A 13,372-nucleotide genomic window follows, 5' to 3' on the forward strand; every position below is an offset into this window, starting at 1 on the left:
GTAGTTATTGGTGTTAGTGAATTGACAAAACAATTATGTTTTAGGACAATGAATCGATATAAAAAGAACTGCTCTTTGAGCGCGTTTTGTTTAAACCATGGGTTGGGAAAAGCGCGCCGAGGCTGATCGTCTGGAGGTGTTGAAACGGGGAAAAAGAGACTTGCTAGTGAAAGTAAATGGAGAGCAATGGAGCAATGGCACAGGTTCTTTTTAAACTTGTATTCAAGATACAAGCTGAATCGCGAATGAGTTTGGATTGTTTGCAGACTGTAGACGTGACTACAAAGTCAAAATCGTGAAGTGCGTGTGATAAATCCAGATGCTCGGATATGTATCGGCATCCAGAAAATGCTCAAATCGTAGTCGCGATGAAAAGTGACGACAATTTAAAGGGATCGTAAATGTTTTGAATGACGGCAATGATGCAGTATTCTAGAAGATTAATTACTTACTTAATGCGAAGGATGTTGATAGTGGTGAGAGCGCTCCCGAGATTCGACAACTGGGCTGTTCGCGAAAGAGTGATATGCGAGTCCAGTCAAGCTGTATCTAGTCGGTAGTGGTGTTCGTGTTGAAATGCAAGATTGGTCGTCGCAATTGTGACCTTGATTCACTTTTGTCTGCAGAGGATGGCAAGAAATGCTCTTCAGGCGGGCGAATAAGATCCAAATAAGATCGATGTGTTGCTTTCCAACTCGAGTACCTTCTCCTTCACAACAAAGTGTAACTTCGTTGTGCCTCTCTCTTTTTCTTAGGGTTCCAATGTGTCGTAACAACCTGAATCCTGACGTCGACAGCTCCGAGAATCGAATATCGGAAATCGAAAATTCGGTTAAGGTCGAGTATATTGGCAAGCGGCGGAATTGCAAGGTGTAAGAGAAAAAGGAAAGAAGAAAAAGAGGAAGACGGAGGTAGAAGCGGCAAAGTGGTGGGTTTGAGGCGGAAGTGTTTGGGAGGTTGAAAGGATTGGGGAAGGATGGGGAAAATAGAGAGAGGTGATGATGTTGACGGAGCTACGGCCTAAGGAAAAAAAAATTTGGTTAAGGTCAAGCCCACACACACTGGACCATTTCTTACACAACTCAAGAAACCCCCATGGCAACTTCGAATGTCTCCAGTTTAGAGAGAAAAAAAAAAACAATCAACCAACCAGTACCAAGTGGGACCCAGATATTCTTTGACCGCTAGCGCCCCTCGGTACCTTGTCTACTTGTAGCGTTCCCCTACTGTACCCAGCCCATTAACCCACTAACCTACTGTAAATAAAAACTGGGAGCGGCCAGCGCGCAGGCTTAGCAAAAAAAAAAAAAAATTGAGAGGCAAGTTGGCCACTGAAAAAACAGTGGAAACAAGGGTGTACAACCATTGGACACAAACTGAATCGAGCTAGTAGCAAAAAGCGGTGGTCCAGGTTCTTCAGGTGGATCCAGCGCCTAGAATCTAACACGGTTCAGGCAACTGCTAGTAAAAAAGAGTCTACCGACACTATGTTGTACACAAGTATTTTGGTACCTGGAGATGTTCTCCCGGCAGGAGCTCTGGTAAATGGGGTGTCCGTAAAAAAGGATACAGGTACAATATTTCAATTCTAATGTACCGATTCATACATCTGCGGATTACATCCCGGCATCTTTAAACTTCTCTCTAAAATAAATAAATAAAATAAAATTTAGAAAATCCAAACCATCCATATACATCTAGTAAGAGGTACACATCAAGGATAACCTATCAAATTTCCTCGAAGCTTTTACAGAGGTACTTACCTAGGTGTGTATGCTTTATTTTCAAATGGCTTGTCCTTTCAAGATCCTTCTATATTAGGGTTCGAAATCTTTTTTGACAATCCACTGACTAATAAGTTCAAGTCTTTGCCTTTATTTTCAACTAACGCCGAAGCCTACCACTGAAGATCAGGGTCCTACCTATCTTAGTTAAGCCTTGGGTAGCAAACTGACAAAATAGTATACGTTCTCATTATCCAACCATTAGACATTGACAATTACAGCTAGTCGCTCCTGTCTTAGTTCGCCGGTATTAGCTAGTTTCTACACCACGTTTAGTTCAGTCATTGTTAATATTCGTGGCAGATGTATGGATCGATATCTATGAACCATTTACTCCTACAAGACATATTTCTCATCCTTTGTTTATTAACCGTGCAAACTGCTTCAAGTTAAAACTACCGGTTTCTTATAATAGCTAAGTGTATTCCCTCCATGCTGTAGAGGAACTAAATGAAAACAGCTAACCGAGGTAAGTAATCACTGGCTTCATGCTTCTCTTTCACACGTGGAGAGACTTCACACATTCATTACAAAGCAACAGTTCGAGACTTGTCAAGTAAGACGCGTGACCTGAACGGATGTTGGGGAATATCAGCCTCTGAATGCGGAAAGTATTATTCTTTTTTTTTTCTGGGCGGGCGTCTTTTTAATCAATATCCATCCGGGACCCCAACTAGCTCGACCTTTGCTCATTTCGGGACTACCTATCATCTCCTCCTTTGTTTCGATATGCGTTACATCACCCCATCTGGATAAAAGGTCAGTCTGCTATCTAGTCAAAACGGGATTATTGCCCTCGCATGTATGATGCTGAGCTGTACCGTACTCGGTCCTGCTATTCCCGTACAAGCGGTGGAACAGAAATAGCGTCTTCGGTTCTTTGCGGTATTGTCATTTCTCAATGCAGCAGTTCGGTTTGTGTCCTAATGGAAGCACGGGGGATACTGCTTAGAAGGCCACTTGGTCAGGCTCTTAAGCGTAGATGAAACCTCCATCACCACTATATGCTGTCACATCTGAACGAATTGTCAGGACAATCCGGTCAGCCAGACTCACTCAAAGACCAACAGGATTGACAGTTTCTGATATGCATCCATAATGCCAATCCATGTAAGTCAACGCGTAAACTAATGAACGAAGCCACACACGTGTTGATGCCCATTTAAGAAACATGGAAGATCAAGGGTCCCGGGGTGTACAGCATATACAACGGTTCCTCTCCTCCCGTATGTGTTCATATCCAATGAACCCCTTGCTCGGGACGGCACAATATAAATCCCATGGATACGGATCTTCGGGACCTGTCATGCATAGAATACCTAGTAGGTACATACTTACACTAGGTACACACGTAAGGTCCATAACAAATGAGCCGCCACGAGACTGCAGAAAGCATTTACACCCACCTAGGTATTTAATATCTCGATGGCCAGCGAATATAATACGAGATTATATATTACACAAGCAAATGACAAATTTCACAACTAATAATTCTTCAAGAAAAACAGAAGACATTACTAGAAGCTAAAGAATATGCAGATACCCTCGATATCTGGGGTAATCTCGAATCGAATCGGAATACCTATGCTAAAAGAATGTCTAGCCAACCAAGCATCTAAGGGGTAGAAATGAATACGTACCCCCGTAGGGTTCAGGTACCAACCCGATAATTTCCAGGAGGGCGTGATGACCCATAAAGAACTAGCCTATCAAAGTTATAGGATTCATAAGGAGCAATGGATTTCCGCAATACACTGCATTAAACTCACCCCCTCTCTCTCGGTCCTTCTGCGCTAACTCCCTAAATTTTCCTGGAAAAAAAAGTTAAATTGGTAATATCATGGAAACTTGGAAGTTCTGAGGGATTTTTCATACTGAAGCAGCATCGGTCTCGGCTCTCAATTCTCAAGCAGTAATATCCACTAAATATCTGATCGTGACATACAGTAACAAGCGTACACTACATACCTCTACATAATAAATTCATATTACTGAGTTGCTTGGTTGCTTTACCAAAGAAAATCACAATTGGGAATGAAATTTCAATCGCAATTACTATTCCAACATCCAAGAAATCCAGAACTGCTGATCAACATAATTCTTCATGTATAATGTATATATATAATGTATACGTCACCGCCGCATGAATCATCCTGTTTGACACATGCAGAAATGATGGATGGAGCTACAACGACAGCGATGCCGAAAAGGCTTATGTAGCTGTTGTATGTAGCTGTGTAGACGAATTGGTGCAATATTCTTGGATGATCAAGACAACCTAATGCAGCTTGCTACTAGAAATGGGCAACACCCCTTCACGGCCCAGCCTCACTAATGAGGTAATGGAAGGACTTAAGTTACTCACTATCTCGGTTATCGATCTAACCAATTACGTAGAGAATAAGACGTCAACAACCCGTCTTCAAAGCCGATCACTTACCCAGCACCTGGCGAGACTTCGGATGTGGATTGATACTATGAATATCCCATATGGACCATATGGACCCTTACTCCATCCACTTGGCTGGCTAGGCGATCGAATCAGATTATCAGACGCCTTAGAACACAAAACGGTCCTGTGCCACATTTGTACGCACGTATCACGAATCTCCGCAGAATTACTGCAGCCCTTCAATGGTTGTGAAGCACCATACCTATGGACTATTAGGTTGACTTGCTTAAGCTTGAGATCCCTTTATCCTACTTACAGAGGAGCTTGGATGGCCTATCGAATCAGCATCATACGTTTCCAGTATGTATGTAGTTACATAGAAATGGCATTCTGTACATAGGTATTCCAACCCCCCACATACAAGCGCAACCGGCCATCGGCTCAACAGATTCCCTCCTATATATGTACAATGTGTGCATGGGTTGTTAGTGTAAGGTAGGTATGTATGGAACGAAAGCTAAACGTTGCTTTGCAGTACTCCACAGACAACAATGGAATATCAAAAAGCTCTAAAGATTTACTAGTTTATTCTAAAATTTTCGTAACCCCTCTTCTCCTGCCGAAGAATTTTTTTTTTTTCTTCGCACGAGTCTGTCTCTGCATTAGTAGCCTCTAACAGGTCCGAAAACCATGCGGGTCAACGGGCTATCCGCATGTCTAGGGGTTCCGTGGCTTTGGTCGCGTGGAAATGTCCGTCTTGACCGTGTCAGATCGTCCCTCAACATACCCACGCGAGCATTTACGTATTATGAACTGTGGTTACGGCTCTGTCGGTATTAATGAAATGACTCGTAAAACGTGAGGCATTACAGTTTAACAAGACAAACTACAAAGTTTTACAATACTTCAGAAGAGCAGATAACTAGCTCTACTTTGACAACAAGCGGCAGGGTCCGTAGCCCCGGTTATTTATATTCTACGAAACTCAACTCAAGTAACTTTTGGAAACGCTACAGTACATAACTTGGGATTGTATCTGTAACAGGTTCCATTTATTCCCAGTTTAGTAGCGATCCCGGGGATGTGAGATTCACTTCAGGCAGTCAAGTTGTGCTTATTAGTACTCGAAAATCTCACCCACGTGCTTCTCTTCTCCCTGGCATCAAACGGAATGGGAAGCTTACGGTTATATGAGAACAGTCATCAAAGAAACATCTTACGTATGCCAACTGAGCCTTTAGGAGCCTCGGTCGATAATCTCATGGAGTACATTACTCTCAATTACATTATCCAGTAACGCTGTTACCCAGCCTCGGGGGGTTGGGTTGTTTAGCTCGAGCCATCGGGCAACGTCAACGGGACAGGTTATATGACAAAATAGTTTGATAGGGTAACCGAGGAGTAGTTGAATGCAGCGCTAGATGAGTACCCCTTCTAGCGGTGTGAAGAGCCTTCGGAATATAAGTGGAAGCCTTCGCAACCCCTCACGATCAAGTCTCCGCATCTAAGACATATGTCGTATTGCGGAAACCCTGACTTCTGCAGACCTGCAGCATCCAAACCACCCATTTTAGAGATTCTCTCACAATCGGGGGGAGGGAACGCAGCCACCAGCCTACCCAGACGGAGCCCACAACCCACGCTGCATAACCCACAGTCTTCCCATGTCCAGAGATTCCTCCCTGCAATTCAAGATGCTAGCGTCCATACAAAATCGTTTGTCCCGCCACGATCCACCGAGCTCACAATGATTCATCCCTTGGGGAAAGGGAGGCGCCTAGCACGGCGCCTATCCAACACTTTTTATGTAGGAGCTGTCGCATTATTTGCCCGTCTCTCCGGCCCTAACATGGCCTCTGTCACTGTTGATCTGGCTGATGTGTCCATCACCGAATTCTGGCTCCCCCACTGAGTCACCAGTCCCATCGCCACCTACCCAAATCTGACACCCACAGGAGTCCTAGATTAGTACATGCATCGTCGATATTGGAATGGATACATACCTGGGCAAGATACCTAGGTCCTTGTCCATACTGACGGATACCCCATTCCTAATCCAGATGGGTGGTACACTTCCAGGGTCGGCCGCTCTGGCGGATCATTTACACGAGAAAATGCATCGCAGTTGATATGTTATTTTGTTTTTCTATCCTTCTAACCCATCACAAACTAGATTACAACTGGTCATATCACAAAAAATCTAACCGCCTTCGCGGAAGATTACCGTGGGACGGTAAACATGAAGAATTTATTAATATGGCCAGCAATTCAGTACGACATCGTGAGCCAAAGTGGACCGAGGGTATGTACATAAAGGCCAACATAAACTTGTTTACCACATAAATCTCTCCTCGTCATACTCACATCCAGTTCCGGAATAAAGCTACTGGTTACAACTGTAAAGAGCTTGCATTAGTGTTGTAGCAAAACCTCGCCTCGCGATCAGCACCCTTGCGGCGACGCGCCCCCGATGCCAAAAGCCAAGACGAGGCAACTCCGCACAACGGGCTGAATTATTCACCATCCCCAGTATTCCATCCATCCATCCAAGCCATGAAGAAGCAATGACCCCTACCACACCGCATCATTAAGCAATTGTTGCTACACAGATATGTACAGTTGCTTTCTGGCGGTCGATGTATCCGATTTTCGTGCCAGGAAATCTCGCATCGACCCTCCCTTACTTCGTATGAGCTGTCCTAACTTTAGATACGACATAACTACCAGGACCCTTAACTAAGGAAAAAAAAATTAAGGAGCTAGGAGCTTAGCCATGTGGAATTGGTTTAGAATCCCATCGTAGGCTCAGTCTGTCTCGAAAAGTAATGGCGCGGTCTTGGCATTTAACCCTTCTTAAAGAATCACCAGTTATACAAGCAAAATAAATAGTAATAAAATTATAATATATATCGTTTTATTTGCAAAAGGCCATTATACCTTTTTATCATTTTAGTTTTTTTTATTAGGATAATAATGCGTTAGAAATATAACTTTAAACATACATTTTTAATAACGTTTTAATATACCATATTAATATACTTATAATTCCACCATTTCTACAGCAATAAAATTATAAAAAATACCTATAATAACAATAAAAGCCAAAAAGTCAATAGGTATTTTTTTCTATTTTTTATTATCTTCTTTTATGCTTTTCTTTACATATATTATATGGTGTTAAATTTGGAGGGAAATGCCAAGACTGCGCCATTACTTTTCGAGACAGGCTGAGGCTGTACATTTTGACGTTACAGATAATTCAAGGGTGTGCTCGCTACCGCGACATGTGTACATACCTTGGGATGGTTTTAACCTTAGCATCTAATTTATTACTAACGTCCGAACGATCCCAAGTTCGTTAGAGCTCTCTGCTGACGCACAGATCGGACGCGGCGGGTTGATCCCCTGTGGGTTTTGCGCCCTACCAAGCGTGTTATGCGCTCATACATACCACTCGCGCGTTATTCCTTTCGGCTCGCTCAGTCCCAAGTTAGTAAGAAATCAGCCACTAGTCATAAGGCTTAAGGTCCTATGACGTTAAAGAGGCTCCCTTTGTGATTCCTGACGTTGGACTCAATCTTTTTGTAACTTCTATTTTTTTTGTCCTTGCACTTTTTTAATACCTGGCAATCGATCTCTTGCCACAGAGATAGAGATCCCGATGGAAGAGAGGGGGGCGTCCGGATCGTTGGAACGGGTTTTCCTCCCCCGGAGTCTATGTAAAGGCCAGCGAATCCATGATGCAATGATACCCAAGCCAATCCACCACCCATATGCGCGCCGGGTGAAGAACGAGCGGCGGGAAGGGTTCTAATAATACATAATAATAACAATAATAACAGTATGTGCATACATACTCATCATCATCGCAGGAAAAAGTAATAAATCGTAAATTAGTATATTCACCAACTTCGCTTGTCTGTGGGGTAATCAAGGGTTTCCATTTCCGGCTCTTTGTCGACGCGTAGTCTTCGGGCGAAGGCGAAATTTCAGTTCGATCTCGTGTTGCATTCATTCCTTTTTGCGAGCATTCGGTTTTGCACGGCTTTTTTCGGGCTCGTGCGCGTTGATTGCAGGACCATAATATCCGGGGTGGTATGTAGTAGACCGAGCCACCACCGCCACGGACCTCACCGGGGGGGGGAGGAGGAAGGGTTACGTTAGGTATTTGATATGTATGTACGTACATGTCATGTATCTACCTAGGTAGATGGTTAAAGACATGGAAAGTGAATCGCGTGATTCAGATTCCTCGGCGTCTGCCTTGAAGCTAAATATGGTAACTACTCATGGATTGCTCATTCCGAATTTAAGCTTTCCAGGTCAGCCGAAGCTGAAAAAAAACAGTCAATCTTAATATGACGCGTCTATGGGAGGACTGTGTTGTTGCTAGGGCTGACGCGCTTTTTGACATGGTTCGGCATCTTACTACTAAACTTAACTACCGTATGATGAACCTCGCCAGTGTTCGAGGCTTAGAGATGATATTTTATGTATTAATTCATGCCTTGCAATTGTGGAAAAGTAATTCTTAGTCTTTTGTGTGGTATATCAGCTATCAATTCGATAATTCAAGATTTAGAAGCGTTATTTGTTAATGATTGTCAGCCTCATCTAAGCGCGCTTGTCCAATTGCCTTTTAGATGTCAAATACCTAAGACAGGCTTAAATGATTCGTAAGTTATGATTGTTAAAACGTGCGTAGAAAAGGGGATATCTTGTAAGTCGCATACATATTAAGCCTCTACTGGGCAATGGTGGATTTGAGTCATCATATTCTAAAGAGCCTACCAAGGAGTCGACGAACATATATGTAGGTATTCTTGTCATGTGTACCTAAGCATTGCTGTCCGACTTCGTAGATACTTCTCAGATCTAGCTCTTTCGATATTGTTGCTTTTACTGCATTCTTAATCAAAGCAAGAAAGTCAAAGTGATCGAGACATCTACAGTATACATTAAACAAAGCTTCAAAGTAGACAATAAAGCCCCGGTCTGAGAAGTTTTAGAAACCTTATCTCATAGAGAAAGTCGATTTTTAAGATTTAAGGAAATATTTGTGAGTATCCATGACAATATGTAGGTGCATGTGTAAAGTATTTCTTAAGTTACTTGACTGGTACATAAGTATTTGACTATAATGGTGATCATATATGCCTTTTTAACTTACAATTATACACTAAGAACACCTTTTTTAGATCAACTTGAATGATATCATATATCGAGTTTTGGAAGCTAAACTCAAGACCTTTAAAACATTCGTTGGAGAGTAGTCCTGGTATGGTTAGCTTTGGGACATGAGACTTAGTTTTATAATCTCTCATTAATATAGGACTCGAAGCTAATACACTCATCATCAAGTGGACTCAGTAGTTTTAACAATTATGAAGTTTTTACAAGTAATATTAAAATATTAGAAACTAGAAATCAGATCCAAAAGACATCTTCACGCGCGTCAACTTTTACGTATGCTAGAAAGATTTATGTTTCTTATATTCTTCTTCGGCATATTATAGTTGTCCTGGAATTAACTAAGTTTAAATGCTCATATCCTCAAAAGTTGGTAACTAATATGTTTAATTTAAACTAAGTGTCTACATGAAGTGTAATGTTGATATTGTTGAGGGATGCCTACCTTGGAATACAAGATTGAAATTTTAGGAGCGGAAACTCAGCTCTGTTATAATTATAACCATGCACTTCCATATCTGAACTAGATTTACCTGCGTAATGATGGGGTTGCTTCTACGTCTCTTAAGTCTACCTCGTGACAAGCGTCTCTTGAATCTGTACTAGTACTGGGCAGTTGTCACCTCCTGAACATAGAAAACAGTAATAAGCTCAAGCAGATGAAATAATAGTTCATTGAACACTCATAGATGACATCGAGAAACACATTGATAATTCAAAAATATTTCTTATTAGAGAATGTCTTTAGTGTCATAACATCGTGATGGTATTGAAGGAACACACATAAGTCTGTCACAATGCTATAGTACTACGAGCGCAACCCGGTTTTGAATGTCATAGCTTATGTCTTTTATCCTATAAGATAACCCTCACTATCTGCTACGAAGATGAAAGCAAGCTTCTGCCTTCCGTGGTTATGGAATATCCGCTTGAGTTGGTGTTGATAAATTAAAAAAATATTGGAGTTATCGGAGTTTTGATAGTTTTGTACTTTAGCTGACAAGTACCTAGATAGTCTTTTATTACATCAATTCCTTTAAGCGTACTTGAAGAAAGGTTGGATTTAGTAAGAGTACAAGTGATATAATATCTACGTTTCAACCCCAAGTCTTGCTAGGGCTATGTTGAATTGATTTGGTACCTACCGTTGATATGGTTGCTGTAATGTAAATTACACTGGCAGTTAGGTAATATCAACGTATAGCTAGCACTATGTATAGTCTTGTAAGTCTATCAGACGAAGATAAATCCACAGGAAGAATATATGAATCGTTGTCAGCCGAGTTATGTACGCTGCTGAGTCTTTTAACATGAAATCAACCCCTGGTTCCTGAAACCAGGGGTTATCGGAGAAAAGGCGCCCTAACAGGAAGCTCGTGCCAGGTTTACGCAAGATCGCAAAGCTGGTACCTAGGTTAAACAGTAACTTGTTATTGCAAACTGAATAGCGAGAAAAGTTGGTTCGATGCGTGGCTTTTGGAACTACTCGTAAGGAGGGTGTAATTATTGAAGACTGAAGTTAGGATTCAACTGATGGGAAATTGATCGAAGCGGCGGTATGGGGGGTTATGTAAGATATGCTTAACCTGAATCACTGCTGCATATCTGGGAATAACATAGCCGTTGTAACCACAAGGAATTGTTGCAGCAACATTTTATGACCTGTAATATTTGCATAATTTGATATGATTCAGCTCTATGTGCCACTTACATTTAACGCCGATTTACCCTTATGGTTTACCCTTATGATTTACCCTTATAATGAAGCGCGCCCATAATGAAGTTATGGTGAAAATTGATTGAGCAAATCGTTTCTGTGAATTATTAAAGCATCGTCTATCTCGCGGTTCTCCTTTCTGTGAGCCTTTCAGTTAGTAACCTCACTACGTGCAAGTTTTGATTGATATGTGGTTCGCCTATCATGCATCTTTATGCCAACTCGGACCGAGGGCGCTTCTATATGGCTTGTCACTGGAGCATCGTGGCGGACGCTGTAAAATGTAAAAAGGCCACCTCAGTTTTTCTTGTTCAGCCTTGCATCGCGTTTTTATATTAACTTTGCATCTTATAACCTTTACGAAGACTGTTTAAGTTGATTTTAAATTTCTCAGCTGCTCTTATTAGCGCTTCAACGTTATAATGTCTCAAGTCAGTTGTCAAAAGTGCCCTCCTATCTCCGTACTTCAGTGGAATTCAGGTACGCCGTTACATTTGAAAGATGAGGCCTCGCTTACCCATGTAACTCGCAGCGAATAACCATTGGCATCAGCGCTGGGTCAATAGCGACGAATTTCATAGCGATGACAGTTGCCAGGCGATATACGCAGAATCACAGATATGTATAATGTCAGTAAATGATCTTCGAGTGACGAGCAAGAAAGTTAACAAGCTTTAAGTCTTGCAAGTGCCAATGTGATTCGCGCATGTCTCTCGTGCCGAAATTCGTTCACTAAGGCATTCTCTATTCCTCAGATATGGTGGTCGGACTACTGCCGAAACTCGAACGGATACCTTGGGAGTGATATAAACAGACGTAATGGGGTTGTCACGGGGTTCAGTGTGTTTATAACCTTATCATACTTGGTTTTACTCGATACTAATCCGCTGTAGGTACGTGGGCTTATTTTGAGGTCAAACATTTGGATGCTAAGATGAATTATCAATGGCATAAAATGAATATATTTATACGATGGTTAGCCCCTACAAAGCAGACAATAGTTCTTGCTTTCGATACGCGGTCTCCCATCGTAGATCGCATACCCGATTCGCTTCAAAATCCAGACTCCAGCTGTCTCGGTGATCCGTTCTGGGTTTATGCCCGGCTGGCTAGCGACGTGGTAGACCTCCAAGACTCTGCCGTCTGGGCTATTCGTAACCAGGTGAGGGCAATAGAGACGGAGAGGAAGCCGGAAGGCAAGCCGCAACCGGACTACAGACATCTTCACGATGTCGCTCGACACGCTATTCACGTAACAGAGTCTCTCAATGTTGCTGCTGAAAGCATAGGAGGTATTCTGGTGCAGCATGATGAATTCTTGAGACAGAACTTCCCAAACAAGATGATACAGACTGACGCCTCGGAAGCTGTTCACCGCCAGCTGCTTTTCTGCAGACATATGCTTAATAACCTCCTCCACCGGTCCATCTCTAATCGCGAAAGGTTACAGAACGAGATTCAACTTGCATTTAATACTGTTGCCCAGTACGATGCGGGGATTTCCGTCCAGATTGGACGTGCTGCCCAGTTAGATGGCGCATCAATGAGGAAGGTTGCTTTCGTCACCATGATGTTTTTGCCAGCTACTTTCCTCTCCGCTGTTTTCAGCATGTCGTTCTTCGATTTCCAAGCCGAATCTGGCTCTTGGAACGTATCGAGCAAGTTCTGGATTTATTGGGTGTTTGCAATTCCGATTACTATTGCTACTAGTCTTTTGTGGTATTTCTGGCATAAAGTCTTCCCTCTCACGCCTGTGGGGTAGTTGGTAAGGGATATGGTACCGCGTTATGGCGTTATGCGAAAGAAAAGTTTAATATCCAAACCTGACCGGAAAGGCAACCGAATGTGATTGTCTGTGCATTGAATTTTATACAGCTAGGCTGATATTTTCTAGGCAGCCACATGACCGCCTTACCATCGCAGTAAATCTATGATGTGTTTTCCCCTGGTATTCTTAACTTTGGCGGTCTTATCTTAGATTCATTGGGAGGCCACTGTGGGAGGGGGACAAATTTCGGGGAGAGGAAGGATGGTAACTGGGAGGAGTATCGTAGCATGTGTCCTGAAACATGCGTAGATATATAAAGGCGACCCTCGAGAGGCGGGAAGTATACGCGATGAATAGATTTGTGTTCGTCTATATAGCTTGCTAGACACGTGCCTGTTGTTTTATCCATAACCTTCGCCATATGATCACAAGCCGATGCTATATAGGCGTCGTCGTCTGAAATAGCCACGCTTACAACAGGGCTGTCATGTTTTGTAAAAAAGGCTGAGTCTGCACTCATT

General features: G+C 42.4%; 1 protein-coding gene across 1 annotated transcript; it reads left to right on the forward strand.

Moving 5' to 3' along the window:
* Positions 1–11,505: 11,505 nt before the first annotated feature.
* Positions 11,506–12,845, forward strand: GL218_05115 (uncharacterized protein; the record flags this gene model as incomplete). Its single annotated transcript, XM_033581754.1, has 4 exons — positions 11,506–11,563; positions 11,616–11,712; positions 11,772–11,923; positions 11,977–12,845. The coding sequence occupies 4 exons, from the start codon at positions 11,506–11,508 to the stop codon at positions 12,843–12,845; spliced, it is 1,176 nt and encodes a 391-aa protein (XP_033435849.1).
* Positions 12,846–13,372: the final 527 nt, after the last annotated feature.

The sequence above is a fragment of the Daldinia childiae genome (genome assembly GCF_008694065.1).
Source record: "Daldinia childiae strain JS-1345 chromosome Unknown Scaffold4, whole genome shotgun sequence".
NCBI lineage: Eukaryota > Fungi > Ascomycota > Sordariomycetes > Xylariales > Hypoxylaceae > Daldinia > Daldinia childiae.